The sequence below is a fragment of the Dermacentor andersoni genome, chromosome 6 (assembly GCF_023375885.2).
Source record: "Dermacentor andersoni chromosome 6, qqDerAnde1_hic_scaffold, whole genome shotgun sequence".
Classification (NCBI taxonomy): Eukaryota; Metazoa; Arthropoda; class Arachnida; order Ixodida; family Ixodidae; genus Dermacentor; species Dermacentor andersoni.
This window is the reverse complement of record NC_092819.1, coordinates 132,174,697-132,200,716: the sequence shown is the minus strand read 5'-3', so window position 1 is coordinate 132,200,716 and position 26,020 is coordinate 132,174,697. Positions and strand designations below refer to the sequence as shown.

Sequence of the window (26,020 nt, the reverse complement as noted above, 5' to 3'; positions counted from 1 at the left end):
CGAATAGAATAGCAATGGAACTATTCAATTCGCATTCGAATATTCCCATAATTCTATTAAATGAGGTTCACGTGTAGGTTTACGCGTTCTATATAAAGATATCAGAATGCACGGAAAATGAACGTACTCATTCTGTTGGTTCTGTGTTGTAGAGTGTCACGCAGTGGCTCATGAGTAATGAAGGAAATAAAGCATCCGAGCACTTCCTTGAACACTGATTATGCAAGCGAAAGAAGGAATCGAAATTAGCTTCTGGTGTGAAAAACGTACAACTTTCGCATACTTTTCGGGTTCAGTATGTACGCTAGCAATTTGCCTATGATTAAAAGAAGCAATCGGGATTAGGCGTGGGTGACAGGTTGATCACATTTGCGGACAACTTCTCACGGCAATAAGTAAGCTACGGATGAAGAACGTGCAAAAAACTGCTCCTGAAAAAGAGACGAAAAAGAAAACTTCTACGTTATTGTTCGTGTTCATTTAGGCTGTAGAAAAGAAAACAAACGTTTTGCTTACAACAGCAATAAAAAGAAGAAGGCGAAATACAACACTGGTTGTCCAGTTTAGCTAATTTGTTCTCCTTAACTCGTCTGCGTTTAGGCAAATGCAAAACCACTACGCTAGTTCAGTAGTTAAAAAATTGAGAACGCTGTCACAACCCTGCTGGACTACTTGGTGCGGCAACACATGTGCAGGAGACCTGCCCCTGTAGCTCTCACTCCATTGTCACAGGAAATCGTCCGCGAGTATAGCTCTGGGTCCGGTCACTCGCGATCGACAGTGCAGTGACGAGCGGAACCTGGCAACGCATGCGTCTATTAGCAGCACAGCTGCGGTACGGCGAGAAGAATAGAGCCAGACCTTGCGTCGAGGAAGATGAGCTTGAGGTCGAGCGACGCGCGGAACATGAACATATTGGCGTACATCTTGATCTCGGTGATGGCGGACGGCGGCAGGGAGTGTCCGACGGCGACGAGGCCGAGGTTCTGGTAGCATCCGTCGTAGGGCGCTGCGTCCATGGAGTAGTGGCGCACCTTGACGTAGCCGCTGCAGTGGATCACCTTGTAGCCGCCCGCCGTGAGACCCGCGTTGCGCTTGGCCAGCACGCACTTCATGCGCACGAAGAAGGAACGGTCCACTTCCAGCTCTGCACGTGGGTGTTTGCAGTGCATTTGAGGGTGAGTTGGCGGCGAGAGAGAAAAAAACAACAGCGTGTTGATGTCGCACTTTATGGCACGCGGCTGATCGTTATAGGCGTTCTTATCACACTGCAGTGTGCAAGCGACGATATGCAATCCCACACACATCAACGTGACTGTCATGCTCGGCATCCGCGTGTTGGAGCGCGGATCCCGGGTCGAACATAGTTGAGCTGAGTCGACCTGAGTCGAACATAGTCGTGTACTCGATATGTGCGAATGGTCGCTAAACACGAACAGCGTTCTTGGCAGACACCAATGAAAGCTTTGCTCAAGCCTATTCCAACAGCGCGTGATATCCGCTCAGTTCTTAATTCGTTTACATCGAACATATTTTTTTAACAATCGCGTGTGGTCGATACGGCTCCTCCGCATTTGCAGGTGGCATTTCCTGACTGATCTCCATCTCTGTCCTACAAATGCAGTTCGACAGTACACATTGTGCTACAAATGTGGTACAGAATACATTAGCGTTCCGCTTAACAGTTTCTAAAAGGCGCCCTTGTAGTAGTCCGGGACAAAATTTACTGCAAAGTGAATTTTCTCGTGCCACCATATTGAACAGGATCTAAACACCAGGTAAGACGTGGCAGTTTCGGCCGAAAGACGAAGCATTGACCGCGATATCAAGGTGTAGCGCTGCGCTTGGGCTACTTCCTTTCAGTTCTGTACCCTAGGATTCACTCACAAGGGTTCCTTGCTCCATGAAACATGCAAGGGGGGAGAATAAGCGTGTGCCGTGTAGAGAACATTATACAAATATCCTAGGAGGCTCCGTTGGAGTCGTCATATTGGTTTGTGGACTGTCAGTAGCTTACATGAGCTTGATCAGAAGCATTACACAGAGTTCCGGCCGTTGAACTTTAAGACTATAGCTTTTAAATAGAGCATATGTTCTCGCGCACTAGTGGCGGGGCGTGGAGACCGTACCCTGGGCGCTGTGCGGGTGCGGCAGTGCACTCTGTAGCGTGAGCACGGCTGTCATCTCGTCGTGGTCGGCCGGGTGGATGTACTCGTAGATGCTGTTGCCCGTCAGTTCCACCTGCACGAACAATGAATGCCCCTTAAAAGGAATGAACATATTTCTTGTGCACAAGCTTTCTTAATGGCGCTGGATGAACCGTGACCCCAGAGGCACCCTGTCCTTTGCAACTTACGGTTGGACGTTAGTGTACAAGGTACACTTGGCGTAATGTTTTCGCTCTGCAAGATTGTGCTTTGTTCTTTCTTTAACTATTTATGTTGCGCTTTACTAGTCGATCACATCGCAAACTTGTACAAGTATTCGTGTTGCGCAATTCGGAGACTTCTTATGCACGGATACACGGGGCACGGGATAGCGGCGACAATGCATTCGTCGCTCACAAACCCGTTTCTGTTCTACATGCAGATCGTCACTTTGCTGGGAGCATATCTCTCGTCCGAAGCATCAGCAGTTTCACCGATAACGCCGCCATCGGCACCAACTTTCGACCATGATGGAGCATGCTATCTTCCTTACTTGGATTACGGCGTCCCTTCAGTCAGCGGCTGGCCAGCGGCATCGTCACCGACAGTCTCATCAGAAGAGTTCAAAAGGGCGGCGGATCCGACTTCGGCCTTCAGTGGGCACGGGATAGCGGCGACAATGCATTCGTCGCTCACAAACCCGTTTCTGTTCTACATGCAGGTTGGTAAAAAACCATCACTTCTTAGCAAGCGATCGAACAATCTCTGTTTGCTGCTTATCCCGTGCCCACGTGTGTTATTCCAATGCTTTTGTGATTGTGTACTAGTGGCAAGGGCATTACTGGTTTGTGGCGATGTCGAGACGAATCTCGGGCCTCTCAATGATTCTAGTACACAGTATACACAATTACTTGCGGTAATCAGCGACCTGTCGTCTAAAATTGACTCGATACATGCCGAAGTTATGGGTGCACTAGGTGAACTTTAACAAAAACAAGACGCACTCGCTCAAACCGTATCTGATTTAACTACCAGGCTAACTAAAGTAGAATCCTTTGTAGAGAATTTCTAGAACTCGCCACCTATGGCCGAAATCGAGGAAGCAGTCAAGGAAGCAGTCAAAAACGAAAACAGTATCCTTGCCTCTCGCCTCGACCACCTTGAGGATCGATCAAGGAGGGATAACTTTCTCTTTTACGGTATCACTGACAGTCCCACAGAGACTTGGGCTGAGTCTGAAACCCGAATTCGAGACATACTGTCAATGCATTTCGATATTTCTATTCCAGACACGGCTGTATCTAGAGCGCACCGATTGGGGTCGTTTTCTGCGAATAAAACCCGCCCCATAATTGTTATGTTCTCGGCATTTAAGATTAAAGAAAGCATCCTTTCCTTGAGGGCAAAGCTAAAGGGCTCTGGTGTATCTGTAGGTGAGGATTTCTGCAAAAATACCAGGCAATTGCGTAAGAGACTTATAGACTTCGGAAGCGCCAGCAAACAGAATTTTACACTTCGTTATAATAAACTAATCATTAACAAAAAAACATACGTTTACTGCGCAGCCACCGATTGCATCTGTGAAATGTATCCCCCTTCACACGTGCCAGCCGCCGTACCTGAGTCCGCTGCCGCCCAGGTGAATGATCCTTCATAGCTATCTGCCGTACACCAAAACGTCAAAAGCCTATCAATACTATTCACTAATGCACGAAGTGTACTCAACAAACGCATAGCTTTATCATCAGCCATTGATTCCTGTTCTGCTGACATTGTTATCATTACGGAAACGTGGCTATCAGCAAAAATAAGCAGCAGTGAAATACTGGATTGCGAAAACACTTATAGTTTATACCGATATGACCGCGACATTCGATCAGGAGGGGGAGTTCTTATCGGTGTCAAAGATGCTCTTGTTTCTCACATCATTCCGATTACATCGTCATTAGAACTTGTGTGTGTACGGGTTGTCATTTCCAATCGCGAGTTTATTTTCTGTGCCTGTTATAGACCACCCGCTGCCCCTATTTCGTTTTGCCATGAACTTTATGATGTGATTAATAACCTCATTGTTAGATACCCCACATCACCCTTGTTTATACTAGGGGACTTGAATTTTCCCAATGTTGTGTGGTCGAAGGATGACGTAGTTGTGAAACAGAGTTGCCCTCAATTTTTAGAATTATTGGACCTGTGCCGCGATTTTAACCTTATTCAACTTGTGCGCTACCCCACGCGCACTACACTGACTTCTGCCAATATCCTGGATCTCATTCTTACCACTGCCCCCAACTTGGTTTCACCTCTAACGTTCCTGCAAGGTATAAGCGACCATGTAATGATCCATTTCACTCTTAACGCGCATGTTACTACTAAAAGAAGCTCAAAGATTATACTAGATTACAACAGAGCTGATGCTTCGTCAATAACAGCCGAATTTGAGTCTTTCATTACGAACTACTTAATGAACTTTTCGCAACGAACAGTTGATGAAAACTGGTTTCTCTATAAAAACAAACTTCTATCGATAATTGACCGCTACATACCTAAAAGAAGAGTGCCTTCTAACCCCCGATCACCATGGTTTAATAATGCACTAAAGCGCCTGCGCAAGAAAAAAAAAAACGGGTGTTTCGCCGCGCTAAAGCTACAAATCATCCTGATCATTGGTCTCGATATCACCGCATTGCGAGTGAATATTGTTCGGCAACAGCCAGTGCCAAAAACACATTCCTAAATAATACTCTGCCCTCGTTTCTGGTTTCTAACCCACGGAAGGTTTGGTCTATTGTTGCAGGTACTAAAAAGAATGTTCTTCAATTAATCCAATCAGACGTGCCAGTTCCAACTCACGAGTGCTGCGAAATTCTGAATAATACGTTCTCGTCATTTTTTCTGCGATCAGTACAGCCAAATTTTCCATTCTTATCGTCCCCAAGTTTTCCGCCTATGGATCCTATCTCGCTTGACTGGATTGGCATCGGCAAACTTATCAGAAATCAAAAAATTTCTTCATCCTGTGGTCCCGACTTCATTAATTCAAAAATGCTAAAGTGTACTGAAGTTTTTTCAAGTGTTATTTTATCAAAGATTTTTGACCAGTCCCTACAGCTTTCTACCCTGCCCAAACACTGGAAGGTGGGAAAAGTGGTTCCGGTCCATAAATCAGGTGACACTCACTCCTCCAATAATTATCGACCAATTTCATTGACATGCATTCCAAGTAAAATATTAGAGCACATAATTTATTCACACCTCATTAATTTCCTCGAGATGAATTCTTTCTTTAACAACGCACAACATGGATTTAGAAAATTCTTTTCCTGCGAAACCCAACTCTTGTCTTTTACCAATGACTTGTTTATTAATGTTGATCAGCAACTTGATACTGACTGTGTATTTCTGGACTTCTCGCGAGCTTTTGATTCTGTTTCTCATGATTTACTTATTTTCAAACTTTCTCTTCTTAATATTGACCCAAACATATTTGCATGGATTAAGGATTTTCTCTCTAACAGGACCCAGTATGTAACCGCTAATAATTATACCTCTAGACCTTGTTCAGTTACCTCCGGTGTACCGCAAGGATCCGTACTGGGGCCCCTGCTTTTTCTCATCTATATTAATGACCTTCCTGACTGTATCTCTAACTCAATCATTAGGCTGTTCGCGGACGACTGCGTCATCTACCACAAAATAACTAACCTTAATGATTCCAGTAAGCTTCAAGATGATCTGGTTAGTGTATCAAATTGGTGTAACAAATGGCAAATGCAGCTTAACACAAATAAATGCAAACATATGCGTGTCTCCTGCCGCTCTACCTCTTCTGATCTGCCCCCCTATTCTATTAATGGTACTGTCCTGTCGGTTGTTAACTCTTATAAGTATCTTGGCCTGCATATTACTAGCAATCTTTCGTGGAACATGCATGTTGAATATATCACTAACAATACTAACCGAACATTAGGTTATCTAAGACGTAACTTTCCATCCGGTCCGACCTCACTAAAGCTTACCATGTTCAAAACGCTCGTCCGTCCAAAATTAGAATATGCGTGTGCCATATGGGACCCTGCTCATTCCAATCTCATTAATTCACTTGAAAGCATTCAGAACCGCGCAGCGCGCTTTATCCTCTCTAATTATTCACGTCATTCTAGCGTCGCATCCATGAAAAAAACATTAGATCTACCTGACCTTTGACTACGTCGCAAGCATTCTCGCCTTTGTCTTTTTCATAAAATATACTATCTCAATGCTTTCTTGAAAGAAAATCTCTTCACCAGACGCAGTTACATCTCATCTCGCATCGATCATCAACACAAAGTTGAAGTGCCATCTTGCCGCACTAATTTATACCATTGTTCATTTTTACCAAAACCGCCACTGCATGGAACCGCCTTCCCGCCTCCTTAGTCACCATTTGTGACAGCACCAATTTCAAGCTTGCTGTTCAAAGTGCTTTATAGTTCCTTCATTATTTTTTTTATTATTCTCTCGTTCTGCAAATAATGTACTCTACCACTCCTTTCTGTAGTGCCTGCCGGCCTTGAAAGTATGTACAATAAATAAATACATGTTCTCATTTGTTGTGTGGAAACCAAGTGCATATCTTCTTGGAACTGTGTCCATCCATGCCTATAAAACAACGTCTGATTATTTTCCCGTTCTTTCCCGTGAGTGTACTCTCCTGCTCTTCTGCTGCCTTACGTAAGCTTTTGAACTTTAGTGTGGCACATCGCCTTCACCGGAAAGGATGTGCGTTGAACCCTCCGTGCCTGGCTTGGCTGCACAGCAAGAAACGGTTGAGCACTCTGTATTAGAACGGCCAACGTTCGGCACTAGTCGCTTTGTGCTACTGAGCAAGTTGCAGCAACTTGGGTTTGCCTTGAATTGTGCTTCATGGATTCCTATTTACGCAAGGCCAAGCTTCAGCATAACGCGAGTCTCACGAAGCTGTACTAGAGTTTTGCTCAACTACAGGACTCTACTCTTGTCGCCAGTGCTAGTACTCTATGACGTGATGTGGTACGTGTATTCCGCTGGTATGTTATTTCTTTCTCTGCTTCCTTCGTTCTTCTTTTCTCTCATTGTCAAGTGGAGGGGCGTGGTGGCCCTTTCAAGAGACAATAGACTGCCTGCTTTTCTCTGTTTATGCGGGATGTCAAACATATTTACATGGTCAAATTCAGTAATATTTATGACCGAGCCAAGTTACCTGCGAGCAAGGTTTTGCCTACCTTAGGTTTGTTCAGCATTTATATAAAATTAATTATTTCAATAAACATGATATTTATGGTATACTATGTAACAATGCTAAATACCATGGAAAATAAATGACTTTAGTGTGTTGCGCAAGGAAACGTTTCAGTGGAAATGTTTCATCACTTGCATAATATGTGATAGGGTTGCTCAAAAAAGTGGTTCCCGCCTGGGAAGCGTGCTCACCTGCGAGAGTCCAAGGTGCACTGATGCCGTCTCTGAGATGTACATGATCTTGCCATCGGGTGCCACCACGAACACGAAGCCATCAAGGGTCTGCTGCGGCAGCATCACAGATACCAGAACAATCGAGTCAGCATGTGATTGAAGCACACTTAGGCGTCTACATCTATCTTGGCTTTTTCGAAATAGTATATTATGCCGCGTGTACTTTGCATTTTCTTAAGTTCGTATTTTTATCATTCTGACGAATGTCGTACAACTGGAACAAAGTGTTCGTTTCAATTAGAGCAAGAATGACGCACATAACTAAAATATTGGGCTCCTTGGAGAGGTGTTCTACTAAGTTTGAGTAAGAATGTCCAAAGCCCTCACAACGTGGCACCAAATTTTCAAACAGAATGAATTTATTTTCTTGCTCCGTGACCGTTCGCGTGCTCCCCTTTCTTGAAAATTGCGTGTTTCACGCCTCGACCTCAAAGCTTCACAGAGGTCAAAGACCCCTATAACAATAGCCCTTCCATCCAGGTTTCTTGAGGCCCACAAGGATGACAGAAACAGAGCTATATTGTCCACGAGTAACGTTGGCCAGGGACGACGTTCTTGCTAATTATAATAAAAATAATATGGCGGTGTGCAGAATCCGAATATCGCTGCTCAAGAATGTTCCTGATACGCTTCTCTAGTAGGTGGTAACGGCTAGTAATAACTGTTACACTCTGATACGTGCACTACCTTGCTTTTTAGTGACTTTTCTACAATCTTTGTATTTTAGCCTATTTCACTGCCACCTTAGCTATTGCTGCGAATCGCGGGACAAAACACACGCAGCTTACTTCACCACTGTTACTCCATTTACAAGAGCGTGCGGTGTGTATGTAAGTGCTACTTCCTCTCCAACCAAGGATTTTCTGGACCTTTTCCTGATGTACTTTTCATTTTGTCTACTACCCATAGTTCGTCTGCCCTCCCCCCTTTTTTTCTTTTTTTCTTGTGGGTGTTTTGTTGTTGATGTAGATTAATATTTGGTTGTTTATGTCGCAGAATATAGCTGGTTACTAATAAGTAGTTATGCATAGCAATTATCTGTATTTATTACCAGTAACAGTTTTTAAAAGCTCGGTAATCAGTTCTATAGTGGAACAGTCACTAGCTATTTAGGCTATCGGTCCAAATATTTCTGTATTACCTTTACCTAATTATATAATAAAGTACTACTTTTTGATTGAGTGATTGATTGAATGATTTTTCGAATTGTTACTGATATAGGTAAAATGGGCAATGATACAAAGCGAGGGGGTGGGGTGAGGGGTCACCTTTCTGTTCCATTCACGCAATTCTCGCATGTAAAGAAGTGCGCTAGTACAGACCTGAAGCAAATGTGATCCCAGTTCTTTTATGGCCCCCTCACGACTTGAGATGACCGGAGGACACGATCCCCAGCTGTCGCCCAGGCCTGCGAGCGAAAGTGCGCTTTGGCGTCATTCAATGTGCGGGAACTAATAGATGGCAGTCTGGTTGACTATAATATGCCTCCAGCCAGAAACGGCTCAATTTCTTCCCCAGACTTCAACGTAAGAGAAGGCGTCATTGGTATACTGGGGAACAGTGATGGGTAATTAGGATCTCATCGCGTGTGACAAACGAAAATCTATATCGTCAGAAGCAATAAAAGTGCTAAGCTTGAACACGTTACACGCAACACAAATGTGTTGCTGAACGAAATGTCTGTAGGGCGCAATAAAACATGAAACTGGTCATGTGCCATATCATAAAATCTAAAAAAAAAAAACAATACAGGGAGCGTCGAGCACACTCGGAGCATTGCATGGTCCCGGGACTACCCGAAAGCGAGGGCACTGTGCCGCACCAGGTAACATGGTTTGGTGCGTCTGCTGTAGATGGTTCTGCTGTAGTGAGTGTGAAGCAATCTAAAGTTTTACACTTTTAACATTGCATCACGTGCGGATATTCAAGCTCGCAAACACATTATAGCCTCTCGTTCAGCACACGCCAGCTGTGCGACCTATCTCCCAAACGCCTTTAGTCCATTTAGCTGAAATGACGGCTCAGAAAGGGAGAGAAAAGTGAGAAGAGAAGGACATGAAGATTAATCTGGCGAAGACCCGTTGGCTACTCTGCACTGGAAGGTGGAAAATGGAATAAAAGATGAAAAGGCGAGAACAAAAGTTCTCACCACGTCGCTCGCGATCAAGCGTTAATCGCTCAATCATTCTCAAGTCGAAATCCCTTTACTTCTCCCTTCATTTGGTTCTTTTTATGCCCGCTTCATCATCATCATCATCAGGCCTTTTGCCCTGCAGTGGGCGTAACCAGGCTGATGATGATGATGCCCGCTTCTCTCTCCCCAACTGTAGGGTATTAAACCAGGTACAATCTGGTTCTTTTATTTGTCTAGGTGTCTCTCGGTCACGAGCGGAAACATATGCTGGGTAAGCTTAACAAACGCAGCAACGCTTTCGGGGCTTGATACATAGCAGACACACGAGACCACGCTCAGGAATTGTCCCTTCTGTAAGAGACCGGTCGTCTAATTGTCCCAAGGCGGTGGGAACGACAAGTCTGCCATGTTCGCATGATGAGCAGTGAGTGAGGGAGTGAGTGAGTGAAATAACTTTATTTCGGTCCAGAGAAGACGCAGGGAAGACCCCGCGCCACCCGGCTAGTCCCACGTAGGGACCGCCAAGCCGAGTTTGACGGCCCGATCGCGGGCACTCTGGACGGCCAGGGTTTGGTCGTTGAGTTCGGGGCTGCCCAAGAGCGCAGCCCACCTATCCTCGCTGAAGGAGGAGCCGATGGCTTCACACTCCCATAACACATGGTCCAGTGTTGCCGTCAGTCCACAGGCAGGGCAGTCCGCACTGGGATATCTTTCAGGGTATATGGCATGAAGAACCGCGAGGTCAGGGTACGAACGGGCTTGTAGAAGTCGAAGGGTAACCGCCCGCGCCCTGCATAAGGCGGGGTGCGGGAGGGGGAATACTCGTCTTGACAGATAGTAGTGTGTGGTGATTTCATTAAACGTAAGCAAGGGTTCCCCGCGGGGCTGGGGTACTGCTGAGGCAGCGCGGTCAGTGAGTCCTCGCGCAGCCTCGTGTGCGCCCTCGTAAGGGTTAGAGGGAGAACCCTTAATCGACCCCAAGTGAGCGGGAAACCAAATGAGCAGTCAGTCACACAAAAGTTTCATCTGTACCATGCTTTATAATTGACGATGTCGGCCGTTCTAAAGTGTAATGAATAAGCTTAGGCTCATAAAAGCAGCGCCTATTTCTGGACAACAGAGTAAGATTTCACGCAGTAGTTAAAAACAGCCGTATTCCCTGATAGACGCTGTAAACTAAAATTGCATCGCAGTGTTGAATAAGCTGCGAGTGTTTCACTGCCATGTCCCGGAGCATATTTTGAGCAAATGGACCAAGTCTAATTCGTGTGTTTTATCGAATACATTCCTTTGGCTAATGCAAAAGTACACTTTGGTTTTAGCTAGTCGATTGTTTATCACTTTTTATGTTATATAAATTTCTATCACAAGTGATAATTGACACGGGAGTACCCTAACCTAGAGCTTATTTTAGCATATGTTACGTGGAAACATGCGTACATTGCAAAATAAGCAAGGATACTTTTTTTTTTCAGTGAGCAGCCAACGTATATTAAACCGTTATGTCTGGGTCGTTAGGCATGGGAGTGACCAGTGTAGGACGTTAAAACAAAACATTCAACGAATTTGTTACAGAAAGGTGTTACATCTTACAACCCTTAAAGGGACCCTGAAACGATTTTGGCGATTTTCTACAAACGTACTGAGTCGTTAGAGTAGGTCCTTCTGATCATTAATTGACACATCTAAGTGCTCTGCGTAAAGCGTGTAATTTATTATAAGGTTTTAAAAATGCACATCGCGGTCGATCGCAGCGCACTGCTCGGCGGAATTTTAAGCCGCCCCTACCCATATGATGCAAATAACCCATATGACGTCACAAGGGCGAGCTATCTGATTGGCTGACCAGGGCGCGTGGTCGATAATTTTTCCAACTTTATGGTGAACAAATGATGCTCGTAATAGTTGGAATGTTAGTTACTTTGTTTTTGTAAAAAGAAAATAACTTGAAGAGAATACACAAGAATAGTTTTTTAGTACACTTGAGCACTTCCGGCACACAGCAAGTGTCGTCTGCTTGTGTTACAACGTGCGCAGTCTTTGACGAGAGCTCCACCGTCAGTGTCGATCAGTCTTTTCGTGAGCACGATGAATCACCCTTGTTGCGTTGTGGGCTGCAAACGTAGCGACTGGAAAGATGTGAAGTTGCGAAATCGTGTCCCTCTGCAAGGCAGCATACGAGCGAACTGGCTGCTGCGCATCGGACTGCGGCTATCCGATAGGCGCCAGGGTTTGCGCGTTTGTGGCCGTCACTTTACAGCGGAAGATTACTAACGCAATAGCGTTTCGCAAGTCCGGTATTAGGGCAAACACAAGCGCAAGGGGACAGGGTCTGGCCGCTTGACTGTGCCGGGATGAGCCATGAGATGAGCAGAAAGGTAAATGTGAATGGTCTGCACGGTGCAGCCACCTGGTGGCACAGAGCTCAACCATACACAGTAGCAGCAACGAAGTGCATTCTTCTTTGCTGCTGGTGTGTATTTTTCGCAGGAGTGTAATCATCAACACGTTGTTCTTATAAATGTTTAAAATGTTTTACACTTCGTTAGAGCAATATTAGCGCTTCGTTTGACTGGTTAAGCGCTGCGCCAACAAGTGTCTGGACCGTGCAGACCGATCAGGCTGCTCACGTACGTCTACTCTGAAGTTCCTTCATCAGCTTGAGTTTATGCCTCCAGTCATTTGCCGAAATGACCAGCTTGCCTGTGGTTACCGGAATACCGGCCACCTTCGGCGCTACGACAGAATGCTCGCAACGCACGCTGCTTCGATGGCTCTCGGTCGACGGCCAAGCGGCCAGCGGAGAGGTCTCGCGCGGGAGGAGGCGTGCTCCAACAACCGGAAGTGGACGATGTGACGTTGCATCGTGACGCAGGACCAGTGAAGGCGGAGCTTAGCGCCGCTCGCTCGGCGAGCGAGTTGAGGAGGAAAGGCATGGCTAAGGAGGAGGGTAACTTCTAATCGCTTGTAACTCTATTAATACGTAACGCTTCACTTAAATTGTGGTGCGAATGTTCTACTTAAGCTGTACCCTATGCGCCTACAAAATTTGTCCAAACCGTTTCAGGGGCCCTTTAAGGAAAGTGCACTGTTTCACATCAACATTAATATGCAAAGACGACTGACGGACGTGTTAATGTTCAGTCAGTGTCCGTGCATGCCTTGCTTTTCGAAGCAATATCTCGAACCCATACGTTTGAACGTAAAAATCGGCTTAAACAATTTTTTTTAACGGTCACTTGCGATTAGATTGAGAATGGTGGCGGCAAAAGAGAGCTGAACATGCCAGATTTCTTTTTGTAAGCACTAACGATATGTTTTTGTAAGCACAAAGGATGTGTTCGACTACGTGTAGCCCAAACTTTTACGCGTAATTTGCAAAGAATAGTTTTCGTAGGCGTTTCGACCTCTTTCGCTCTTAGCGTACAAAACGCGATTATCGTGGCGTATTATCCCGTATATGCATGTAAGTGTGCTCATAAACAAGTCGAAGCAACTCTCCAGGGGCCAAATTCGCTGAATGTTTTGTTGGTAAGAGATTTCTGTGACTGGACCAGCCGCTGTCGCTAATGTATTAAATACCACGACTGGTGGATACTTGCTATTGGGCCTCGTAATGTCGGAATACGGGCTCAATTTTTTCGCTGACCCATGGACCCACAGAAGAAGCCTTGTCGTTGGTGGGAAGCAATCACAGAGGTGCAGCACGTGAACATGAACACGTACACAGCAACGAACAGCGTAAGTGGCATTGAACACCACCACGAATTTCCGAATATTTGAGAGTAGCATTCCACTGCATATCCCACTTACTGCTGGCGCATCTCACAAATCTGTATTGCTTCACATGGGATAAAAAAGAAGTGCGCTTGAATAAAACGTAATGCTCGCGTGTAAGACAAATTCGAACACACCTAAATCACGCACGTAATGCATTTGTGCCTATTCATGCGATCAGTCTGCCCTCAGCCTTGCCTTTCACCTACCCAAATATGCGTCAATTCATTGCGTAATTAAAAGAGACGCAACGGATAAATAGCGAAATGGAAACGCTTATGCAAATGAAGAAGATCGAAAACTCCTTCGGGAGAGAAAAACAAACAAATACAAGTGGGGACGAGTGATAGATCGCATGCCAAGACAAACGTTTCGTTAGAATGCCAGTCCCCGCTATCGCGAGTTTGTGAAAATGCTTTATCGCAAGCGTTGCTGACGAGTCTCCAAGTTCCCGTCTGAATACCAACGGAAAGGATGCGAACGAGAAGGAGAGAGTGAAGCGGTGTTTGAGGCGGGGATTCTTTCCAAAGACGTGGAACGTGCCCGCGCATCGAATGCGCAGTGACTGTGCGAAACACTCCGGAGATGAAGGTGGGAAAAAAAGGAAAAAAGGAAACTACTCAACAGTGAAGAAACACAAACACACTCGTTCTAGTTTGAACTCCGCTGAATACGGCAGGGAAAAATTGAAGGCGGAAATGTTTCTGGGAGAAAGGGCGGGCACGTTGAATGAGTGCTGGGCAGATTAAACGCACTCTAGGCTAACCTCCTCCGCTAAATGATCCATTAGCGCGCCCCCTCTTCGGGGCCGTCGCTCGCTCTGCATGGCCCTTGTCACCAAAGCCTGATGAGCTGCGCTACTGCAAAGGGCTCGTTTGAAGCGGACGGGAATCGACGAAAAGCTCGGAGCAGTTAGAGCTCATCGTAATCCTTAATAATCCTTGTCTAGATGTGTGTTCACCTGCGAACTCACGGGCGCTTTCCTTAGTGAGAAAAGGCTTAACGGGCCAAAATGGAATGTGTATGGCTTCAGCGACCGTAGCAGAAGTCGTAAATGCCCTATATGTGCTGCGCGAACAACATTATTCGCCGTTACGGGAAATGCCCATGGCTGAATAAGGTAACACTAATTACGTAACATAAACGTAGGGTAGGGATATTTAGAAGGTCGGCAAACCATGGTGCGTATCTAGCGCACTACGCGAAGAAAAGCTGAAGTCCTGACAAATTAAAATACTCATGGTAAGGTACAGTGAGGTAGCCAATCTGTCACACATAATTTTTTTCGCTTTGCTTAATTCTAGCGGATAATGATAAGTGTCGAAGGCCGTCAGCGAGAAGGCTGAAGTGTGCAAACGGAAATTTATTTATTGTTTCGCTTCTGTGAAAACTTACTGTCCTTTCTTTTCTAGAACAACTGCTGTACGTACAACTGTGTGCAAATGCATTTCATTCACTAACCAATGTTTCTATGCAAATACGAGACAACTTCGAGTTTCGTACAATAATTACAAGAGGGAACTCTTGGCCCCGCAATCGTAAAGCTAGCATGAGAATGATGCTTAGTGCTCGGATTTGTCTGATATTCGTGCTTGTGGCTTCAAACGTTCTTGCGGCTTCACTCACTGCGTTCCGTCTGCCTTTCTCGGCCTAAATTACAAAGCAATCCCATATTTTTTAAACGTAGAAGGCAGTGAGACCGTGTGCACATGCCCAATTACTGTGAATTGTAGCAGTTGTAACGCAGTAATATGCTAAAAATGAACAATTCGCAACATCACGAAGCCGTTCGAAGCCAGAAGGACACAGTTTAGGCAAATTTGTACTGTAACCATGATTGTCATCCTCGCTATAGCGCCAAGCTTCAGGCTTCCGTAGTCTCTAACGCCAGTTTTCCTTTTGGTAGCTTTTGTAGAAAACTCTATAATAGAAAGCCTTCTCAATCAGTATGGCAGCGTCGGTTTGAGCATTGCGTGTAAAATTTGAGGTTCGGCTGAAATCAAGCGCAACGATGTTATAATTATTACCACATAATTTAATTTTTCGGCCCTACTGTCATACCCACGTTCGCGAGGCACACTTGCGTCCCGAGGAGATACCGCGGAATGCGGAAGTAGGGGTTGGAACGGTATTTGATGCGAAGTCGCTCATATGATGTTGGATACACCGAATTCAACTCCTCCGACAGTCTCTTCGCTTCCACACGCATTGGCTGCGCACCTGTCGTGAGTATGTAAGTATACGCAGTCCTAATAAGAAGACAGCGAAACTCAATATGTTAAGTTCTAAACACAAGACTTTAGATGCGTTATTAGCCACGGCGTTGCTTTGTTGCAAGTTGCAGAATGCTTAAAGTAAAACAAAAAATAACACTACCGGCAGTGCTCAGCTACGATGATTGTTTAAGTTATGCTAAAGCTATGAATTGTTGCTTACAGCCTCTTCTAGTCGTTTCTGATGCTGGATATTTTGTTAGTGAAGGCGGCTGAACAGTGTGCAAAGAGCACTTGTGAGGGAAATGCTTTGTGAATTGAGTCCCAGGCTTTCCGACTGCCGTGAATGACATCTTGCAGTGCGCATAACTATACGATCGAAGACGTCTTGAATGCACGTTGGCTGTGACTGACCATTTAGATCGCGTTTGTCGCTATCGCGCCTGTTCATGCCATGAAAGAGGCATTGGTTTACTAATATGGGTGCGTAAATTCTGCTTCCATCTAGCGTAGATCTTCAGTACGCGCCTCATGAGTGCTTAGGAATTCTATTACAAATCTACTTGGTTGCCCAAAAGTTGCATCATCGTTCACTGCTTGTAAACTGTTTGACAACGGCGGAGGTTCTTCGCGTTACAATTTCTTTGCTGTTCTGAGAAAATGTCTGGAAATTAAGCCGCCAATTAAGGAATATTGCGTCACCAACTTTTAAAATGAAGACCAGTATAACTTATGAAGCATAAAATAATCTGAAAAGATATGCTTCAGTCAAACTGGTATAACCTTCACGAAGATAGCACCATTCTTTCGACTCACAAGTAAAGCATTATGAACTGCATATTCAAATAATAAGCTTCCTTCGATTCTATCGGCATATTTGTCGCCCGTCAGGCCAAGTGGCCGATCCCGGCAATAACGGTTCCACAGCTGTGCGGGAGCCAATTTTGCGGAACGAGAACATTTACTACAAATAACGGCGCGAGTTGTCTGTCTTTGATATTGTTTGAACTTATATTCAAGCTCTAATGGATTAAAACCTTCCTGACTTGACGCAGCAGCTGCCGAAACCCGGTGTCTTTCTGTTGTCATCGCGTTTAACTTTTTACCGGAAGATACTTTCCGCACGCATGGTATTATTTTCATCGAAATCGTTCTTCTTTTTTTTTTTTTATTTCTATCCGCGCCTATACAGCCAATCGCCCGCGTATCTTTCGATTCGCGACCGAGTCAGCAGGGCGCCCAGCAAACGACCGCTGAGCGGGCGCTGTTATTTATCGGCTTCTCCATTTGAACGCACTACAGAACTAATAGCTCGGTACCCTGGGCCCGAAGGTAAACAGCGTAACGAGCACCAGACCCGGAGGAATCCTCCCTCATGGCGACGCCATAACGAATGCCGCTAAAGACATGGAGCCGAAATTACTGTATGCGTTCGCCCCCGACGTATGACGAGGCTTGTGTCGGCGATGATGGCCGCGCGGCCAGCAGGCGACCGATTCAGCGCGCGCTCGCTCCGCGCGAAGCTGCGATGGGCGCGAGCGAATGCAGGCAAGAACAAACGGGGAAGCGAAAACGAAAGTAAGAGAGGTACTGAGCCAACTCAAATATATTATGTCCGCGCGCGAAAGCTTTGTTTGCGCTGCTGCTCTTCTCCTCTCCCCCCACCCCCACTTGCTTGCTTACCCTCTCGGCATTTCGACGGCGGGATAGAAAAGGCCGATCGGGCGGCCCGGGCGCCGGCGTTGACGCAAAGCCTGAAATATCCGCTGTTTACTGAGAGAGGGAGAGAGAGAGAGAGAGAGGAGAAGAAACGGGGAGGAAAAGTTAGGCGCCTCGCGATCTCGCGCGGCCGATTGCGTATACGAGATGAGCTCCGCTTTGTACGGACAGACAGAGCCTTCCCGGATACCGTGAGCAGATGCTTCGCCTCTGCACGGATTTACAGGATACGTTTTTTTTTTCTTTTTTCTTTTTGCAGAGTTAAGGGCTAGTTCCTTCAGGTTCCCTCCGGCTTCCGCGTCAGACGCCATCATGCGTTCGTGCCGTCCAGTACGCGTCGTGATTGACGCGGCCCTACTAGTATGAAACGTCATTGTATCACACGTGGGCCGATCCCGAAGATAGTGCAATGCCCGGCCGATCCGCGGTGGAGGTGCAGTTCGCTAGTAAGGGGCCCTTCGCTGGTCATCCTTCTTCACACAGTGGGAGGGCACCGAGTTTTCTGCATGAACCTTCATGCACGTTATTAAACTGAAGCTTTCTTTTTTTGGCTATCATTCCATGTTTTCGCCAAGGTCAGTTGGCCGCTGGTCGGGTACTTGCAGAGTCGATTCGCACTTACATAAAAAAAAAACAATAACAAAACGTGTCCGGTGGGATTCCACCCTCTGGCCCGTTGTTCTAATTATTAGGCCACATCCGTACCTACGCTCCTGTCGGGCCAACAGCAACGAGCTCTTTGCGATGATCACCGCGCGTTGATGATTATGATTCCCATACGATGGTACATAACGACAGCAGGGTATGGGCCAAGAAATGCGTGCATTGGATCTGAATCTGCAATGCGCGTTTGATCTACATAATTCCTTTTTGTGAATTTATGTCTGGGAATAAATCCACGTGCCAAATATAAAAAGCGCTGTTAAAATGTAATCGTCGTCGTCGTCATCATCATCATCATCACCACCTGTTAAGATATAGATGCTGCCTATTCATATTAACAAGAGGATGCAAGCGACACTACGAGGCACGCTTAGAGAATGGCAGTGAGAGCTTCACTGGGGAGACTGGATGACATCAGAAGTGTTTATTGCTTAAGAACGAATAAGCTATAGGGACAGAGTTCCTCATCGATGAAATTATGAATTTCTGAATGCGCTCGTCGACCTCTACGTGAGACATCCCCTGCAGTGAACGGACACGCCTTCGTGACTTTCATATGCATGGTACCATTTTACTATGTTTTCACTTGAATTTGGGAAGTATTTTGTCATAAGAAGCGGTTGCAAAAAAAAAATAATAATAATAATGAGAGGGAAGAAAAAAGAAGGAAGAGAATAGTAAGTGACGTAATGCGCGCCATAGCCGTTGTCAGAGACGCAACGCTTTCCTTCTTTCCTCTGACTTCTGAGCGACCTGGTGCGATAGCAGCATTTGTATCTATACATGCAACTAAATGTTTTGTCGCGCGTCTCATCGGATGAAGAAAAAATCGCCCTTCCGCGCCGCGAAACTCTGGTGATTTTCTTTCAAGGACGTTAGGATAAGAGACGGTCCCCTCTCACGACACCCTGATCCGCGCTATAAATGGCCGACACATTATTAGCCGTGCATGCCCGCAATACTGGAATGCCACGCTAAGCGGCGTTCATGTGCGCGCGCTGGCCCAATGTCAACGCGCGTTTCACGAAAATCTCGGTCGGCCTGCCGTATTGTTCTGCATACGCAAACGCGATCGCCGCAGCCCCCAGATGAGGATGGAAGGGAGAGGTTGCCTTGCGAAGGAAAGTCGGAGCAGTCGAAGGGAATTGGTTCTCCGTCGTGACGTCGTCCGGAGAGGGACAGAGGGAGAGGGGAGACGACGAGCAGAAAGGAAGAGTGGGCGACGGTGAGTGAGCTCGCGGGGGTGGATCGTCGAGACTCCATGGTCGGCGCGCGCGGTCTGTTTGCGCTGCCAATTTGATGGGCTCCTGATGCAAATGAATCGCACTCGCTGCGCTTCCATCTGGGCGCTGGCCCTTTTCTGGCGCGCCGGGGTTCGCCATCGGAGAGCTCGGGACGGAGGGTTGCGCGCTGCCGTTCCAGTACGCGATCCTTCCCGGCTGCGCGCGCGCTCTATTCTCTGCGATGGCCGGTGAGATTCGGTATATATACGTTTCCTTGTTCAAACCTGTCCCAATTTCTGCTGTTATAAGTTTACGTGATCGATGAATAAACGTTACGAATTTACTACGAATAACCATTTCAATATTCTATTCGCTTTCAATTCTAGCATTACACAGCAAAATACCGCTTAGGGCTAAGTAGGTGGCTAAGAACTGTTGTTACAGAGCCTACGTCGATATCAAAATAATAAAACGTTACAATACTGTACTTTATTGCTAGTTTCTGATTCATTTCGAAAAGAAAAAGAAAGAAATGTAGGAAAAGAAATGAAAGGAAACAATAAAGAAACGGTAAAGAACAATATACACTTAATGCGTGCGCGTAGCACCCGACTCCTCTATGGGGCCAAGTCAGGGCAGTATCAAGCGTTTACCGACCCAGCGGAACTGTGGAACACGTAATGAACGTTGGCCGAATAAATTGCAGCATTGCCATTTGTTGGGCGTGTTGGAAAACTGATTTGGAAAGCATATTTAGCGCCAGCAAACAAGGACAGAGGGGAGACGACAGCACAATGCGCTAGATAGATAGATAGATAGATAGATAGATAGATAGATGGATGGATAGATAGATAGATAGATAGATAGATAGATAGATAGATAGATAGATAGATAGATAGATAGATAGATAGATAGATAGATAGATAGATAGATAGATAGATAGATAGATAGATAGATAGATAGGCTCAGAAAGGCTGAAGTAGGCAAAAAATTCTAATTCCATTAATAATCAGCCACTCTTGCAACCGCTGTGCCCATAAGGCTTCAGAATGTATTTTCAGTTCAGAATGTATTGTTACGTGCAGGATCTTAAGCTCACATGTGGAGCAGCCAAGATTTTTCAACGCAGTGTCTTGCAGTTACATCTATACAGGCCACCCTGCAGATATATAATCTTAATTTATGTGAGTGGCTTGCTTCCCACTTAAATGCCACTTTGTTTAAATCACTGAGGCATTGTCTTTTCTATGGTGCAAATTCATTCTACGTTTGTATTTGATTTAAAAACGACATTGTTTGAGCTTCCGTAACAAATATCTGTACGTTGTTGTGAGGGTGAATATCCAAGCACTATCAAAACTGGGGCTTGAAAATATAGCTATTTATTGGCTTAACTTGTGCCCACAAAAATAAGGGATTAACACTCAAATGACAACGATAGCAGCGAGCTTGGTCATCGGTCATTGAAATCCAAACTGACGGGTCTGGTGTATCCACTATTTACAGACGTATCACTGCGCGTTAAAGAGCGATCACTGATGCTAGCGCAAGGGCAATACAGAATGTACAGCATTTTCTGATTAGGCAAAACTATTCGTTTATCCCCGCTCCGTTTCGAAGGGGCTGCCGATAGAAATTGTCACCCTCGTCATCATAACCTACCAAGACTTAGTAAAGTTGCTTCAGGATTGTTTTGGCACCGTGGCTTGTACGCGCTTATATTGAGCAAGACAAGTGAAAGAAGTAGCCCCTAGCGCAGTCGACACCGGGTCGTCTCACTTTCGTTCGTGTTGTAATTACCAGGACTGCATGAATGAACGGAACAGCAACGAGGACGCGTTCTTCCGTTGCGTAAGAAGTCGTCACCGAAGTGCAATGTATTGCAAGCTTTTTTTTTTTTTAGCGCACCCGAACGAACGCTCAGGACATGGTCAATCGCATCACTTTCGAAGCAATTATACACAGAAAATACGAGCAAGTCCTCCAGCCCGAATCGCAGTTCGAAGCGACGGACACCGTACGCACGGTCGCATAGGGCCTAGCTGGCCTTCGCAGGTTTGTCGAAACAACAGATGACAGCAACCAGCCGCACGGGTGGCGACGACCTTCCATACACGCCGCCATCGAAGCTTGCGTATAGCAAACACCGCGGTAACAAACTACGACGCAGAATCCCAGTAAAAGAAAGAAGAAAAGAAAGAAAGAAAAATGTACGTGCACGATCTCCACCACAATGTTCCAGAAAGCGAGACGCTAATCTTCATGAACTGAGATGCACTGTGGGAGCACAAAACACAAATATAAAAACACTCCGAACGTCACCGAAAGCCAAGCCCGGTGTTTAGATAGCTTCACTACGTGGTCTCTGAGATCCCATGTGCCCATCTTAGCGAAAGATGCGCCTGCGCATTCTCGGACGCCATTGTTTGTGACCGTGGCGCCAGGGTGCATGAATGGATGGATGGATATTATGAGGGTCCCCATTTGAATGGGGCGGTGGGTTGAGCCACCAAGCTCCTATTTTAATGCCTAATGTTCTACCTATGCTTAAAAAATAATTAGAAAAAGGAAAATGAAAAAGAAAAACCCCTGATGAATTCCTATAACCAAAGTTTCTGAACTCCTATTGTGAACTTTGTTTTTGCACGCTCCCTTTGTATGTCGTTTCCCTACTTTTCTTCCACCATCTCCCAATCGCATCTTACTAATCTCTACTGCGGACTTGTTTATCTCTCGCTGAACCCTAGGGCTTCAAGCAGGCCAGTGATTCCTAAATTGACTGATTGATTGATGTGTGGTGTTTTATGGCGCAAGGGCCAGGTTTGGCCAAGGAGCGCCATGACAAGTGGTAATGTTGACGATGTATTATGGATGGCGTGCACAATGAATTCCTCATGGTAGATGTCACATGGCTCTAAAAGGGCCTAAAATCTGTAGCTGTAAGTGGCGTAGAATGTATAGTTGCTAAAATAATGACAGTGACTAGGCAGTGATGTGGGCTATGGCAATGGGCTGTCGTTAAAACATTATGCAATAAAACAACACTGACACCAGAGTTTCAAGAGAGCCCTTGAATGCAGGGCTGTTAGTCACGTGCTAAAAATTGCCTGGCCAAATGATTTTCAGAATGTCGGTTTCGGCTAAAAAATCTAAGACTATTTGCAGTTTAAAAAGCGGTTCGTCACTAAGAAAAAATGCAGGATGGAGAGGTATATTTTCCCGATATGCAGAAGGGAAATACTTTTTCCTCTCCGTTTCTATTGCAGAACACTGGATAAGAACATGGAGGACTGTCAGGCTATCGCCGCACCTACTACAAGTAGGAGGGTCCCCGCCAGTCAAGACGTAAGAGTGAGTACTGTAAATGTGTCCTATTCTTAATCGGCAAAGAAGTACTTCCTTGTACCGTGCTGTTTTCTCACTTATCCAATTCCGCAATCTTGGTTTTATAATATGTAACTTATGCAATGTTTGTGTATCCCACTCTGCTTGCCAATGTTTCCTCAATTTACGGCGCAGAAAGGGCTTTATGTCTGTGGCAGGAATGGGGATATTTCCATCTGTGTCGCTAAAACTCACTGACGTAGCGTTTTCGTCAGCAGCTACGTTGCCTTTTATACCTCTATGGCCAGGTACCCAGCATAGGATAATCGCTTGGTTGCAGATATATGCGGAGCACAACAAACTATACAGCTCATTCAAAACGGGATTCTTATGCTTTCGTAAGCTAATCAGGGCTCTCACGACACTTAATGAGTCTGTAAAGACAACAGCCTTAGCGACATTTCTGTGCCTTATGTGTTTAATAGCCGAAAGTATACCGTATGCTTCTGCAGTAAAGATACTGGTGTGTAGGTTTAGTGGCCCTGATGTTGAAAATGAGGGTCCGAGAGCTGCGTAAGCAACACAAGCAGGAGACTTTGAAGCATCTGTGTAATATTCGTCACAGGAATACTTCTCTTTAAGTTCAATGAAATGTGACTGTATGTGAGCCTCAGGTGCTTGTTTCGATAATTCTAAGAAAGAGATGTCACATTGGATAGTTTGCCACTCCCAAGGTGGTGGAAGCCGAAAGGGGGCCATTAAGACATTCTCTAAAAGAGAGACCCCTGTTTTTTCTGAGAGTGCTTCCAACCGGAGGGACAGAGGAGGCCGGACACCTGAGCGGTTACGGAATAGCCTGGCCGTGGAGGAGTCGTGAATAATTGAATGACATGGATGATCCACAGCTGATTTTACCTTCAAGGCATACGAAAGACACAAATATGTCCTTTGGTAGTATAGGGACCATTCATTAGATTCGACGTAAAGGCTTTGCACAGGACTAGTTCTAAAAGCGCCTGTTGCAAGGCGGATGCCTAAGTGGTGGACAGGATCTAGCATTTTTAGAGTACTAGGTCCAGCAGAATTATAGACTATGGCCCCATAGTCAAGGCGTGTCAATATTAGACTTTTGTACAACTTTATTAGGCATCTCCTGTCGCTTCCCCAAGCTGTGCGTGACAACAGCTTCAGTAGATTCATAGTCTTGAGGCACTTTGCCTTAAGATACTTCAGGTGTGGCACAAAGGTTAGCTTACTGTCTAGAAGGATCCCTAAGAATTTGTGTTCACAGCTCACAGATAACCGTTCTCCATTGAGATTGATTACGGGGTCCGCCAGTACCCTCTTTTATTCGAGAACAGGACGCACGTACTTTTTTCGCATTTAGCCTAAAACCATTTTCGTCCGCCCACTTAGACAATTTATTTATGCAAAGCTGTACATGTCGTTCCCAGATACTTAGATTACATGATTTAAAACCTATCTGGACGTCATCTACATATACAGAATAAAACATACCACGTGGTATGGCCGTCTGGATCGAGTTCATTTTGACAATAAAAAGACTGCAGCTGAGCACACCTCCTTGTGGAACACCAGCCTCTTGTGTAAATGGACGAGACAGAACGTCACCAAGTCTAACACGGAACGTGCGATTGGAGAGGTAACCCTGAATGATGTATAGCAAGTTGCCTCGAACTCCCATTTCAGACAGATCACGGAGGATTCCAAAGCGCCAGGTTGTGTCGTATGCCTTCTCCATATCTAAAAATACAGACAGGAAAAACTGTTTGTGGACAAAGGCATCACGGATATTTGTCTCGATGCGAACAAGGTGATCTGTTGTGGATCTACCCTCTCTAAAACCGCACTGTAAGGGATCGAGTATCTTGTTGCTTTCAAGAAAATGGATGAGGCGACGGTTAATCATTTTCTCAAATAATTTGCATATACAACTTGTCAGAGCTATAGGCCTATAACTGTTGGGTGAGGAAGGGTCCTTGCCCTCTTTGAGAATAGGGATTACGATTGCTTCTTTCCAAACAGAAGGAATGTAGCCTGCAGAGAACATGGAATTAAAGAGTGACAGTAGTGTTTTTTGGGTTTCGGGGTGTAAGTGTCTGATCATCTCATACATTATCCTGTCACTTCCTGGAGCGGACTTATTGAAACAGTTCAGTGAGGCCTGGAACTCAGCCATTCCAAATGGACGATTGTATACTTCGTTGGATGTGCTTTTCCGACCCAAATTCATCTGTTCTGCTAGTCGCTGGTATTTTAAGAATGTATCTGTGTAATGAGATGTACTGGAAATCTGCTCAAAATGTGCTCCTAGACAATCTGCCTGATCCTCCAGGGTGTCTCCTTGTGTATTTAATAAAGGTAAGGGATGAGTTTCGTGGCCTTTTATTTTGTTAACCCTGTTCCTGGCTTTTCGTTCATCTGTATATGAATTGATGCTGCTTATGTAGTTTTGCCAACTTTCCCGTTTAGCACGGCGGCGCGTTCTTCTACCTTGCGACTTGATCGCCTTGAAATTAATTAGATTCTCTGTAGTTGGTGAGTTACGGAGGAGATTCCAAGCCTTGTTTTGCTTTTTCCTGGCTTCCCTAGACTCCTCATTCCACCATGGAATACGTCGTTTCGAGGGCGACCCTTTTGTTTGGGGGATACATACAGACGCAGCATCAATAATGAACGCTGTTATGTATGCTACTGCGTCGTCTAGGCTAAGTTCACAGATATCATTCCAGGGCAGCTGCGTTAGTTCGCGAAACTTCGTCCAGTCGGCTGAATCAACTTTCCATCGAGGACCGTGTGCAGGACACTCACTTTGTTTTTTAAGGTTTAGGACGATGGGGAAGTGATCACTGCCGTAAGGGTTATTAATGACATCCCACTGGAGATATGGCACAATTGTACTAGACGCTATGCTTAGGTCTATCGAAGAAAATGTTTTATGTGTAGAGCTGTAAAATGTTGGCTTTTTCCTGTTAAGCAAGCAGGAACATGAAGTGAATAGGACATTTTCTATAAGCCGTCCTCTCGCATCACAGCGTGATTCGCCCCACAGTGTGCTATACGCGTTTAGATCACCGACGACTGTGTAAGGCTGACGCAGCTCATCAATAAAGCTTTGAAATGTTGTGCTAGAGAGTTGATAACTTGGGGGGATGTATACAGACGTGATGGTAACTAGTTTATTGAATAGAACTGCTTCGATAGCAACTGCCTCAAGAGGAGTTTGGAGTTGCAGTTGCCGACAAGCAACGCCTCTGTCGACTATTATTGCTACCCCGCCGGACGATGCAACAGCATCATCTCGGT

The 26,020-nt window shown here is 45.5% G+C and overlaps 2 protein-coding genes across 3 annotated transcripts in view; one reads left to right on the top strand and one right to left on the bottom strand.

Moving 5' to 3' along the window:
* The window catches only part of sim (bHLH transcription factor single-minded), a 139,893-nt gene that overhangs the window by 17,921 nt on the left and 95,952 nt on the right, over positions 1-26,020 (bottom strand). Inside the window, exons 3-6 of one of the 2 annotated variants that reach the window (XM_072288849.1) lie at positions 8,963-9,048; positions 7,599-7,691; positions 2,130-2,241; positions 862-1,147 (exon numbers count right to left, since the gene is read on the bottom strand). In XM_072288849.1, the coding sequence (XP_072144950.1) occupies positions 862-1,147; positions 2,130-2,241; positions 7,599-7,691; positions 8,963-9,048 (577 nt within the window). The remainder of the gene's footprint in view (positions 1-861; positions 1,148-2,129; positions 2,242-7,598; positions 7,692-8,962; positions 9,049-26,020) is intronic. The other variant, XM_050172142.3, reaches the window with a different exon arrangement.
* On the top strand, positions 2,827-3,790 carry LOC140218888 (uncharacterized). The gene is made up of 3 exons (XM_072288594.1): positions 2,827-2,938; positions 3,251-3,576; positions 3,758-3,790. The coding sequence occupies exons 1-3, from the start codon at positions 2,827-2,829 to the stop codon at positions 3,788-3,790; spliced, it is 471 nt and encodes a 156-aa protein (XP_072144695.1).

Excerpts from the sequence above, each read along its gene's own strand:
- LOC140218888 (XM_072288594.1), top strand. The coding sequence starts at position 2,827 with ATGCATTCGTCGCTCACAAACCCGTTTCTGTTCTACATGCAGGTTGGT. Across the intron at positions 2,939-3,250 it reads GCTGCTTATCCCGTGCCCAC|CAGTCAAGGAAGCAGTCAAA; the intron begins GTGTGTTATTCC and ends AAATCGAGGAAG. Across the intron at positions 3,577-3,757 it reads TAAAGGGCTCTGGTGTATCT|CCGCCGTACCTGAGTCCGCT; the intron begins GTAGGTGAGGAT and ends CACACGTGCCAG.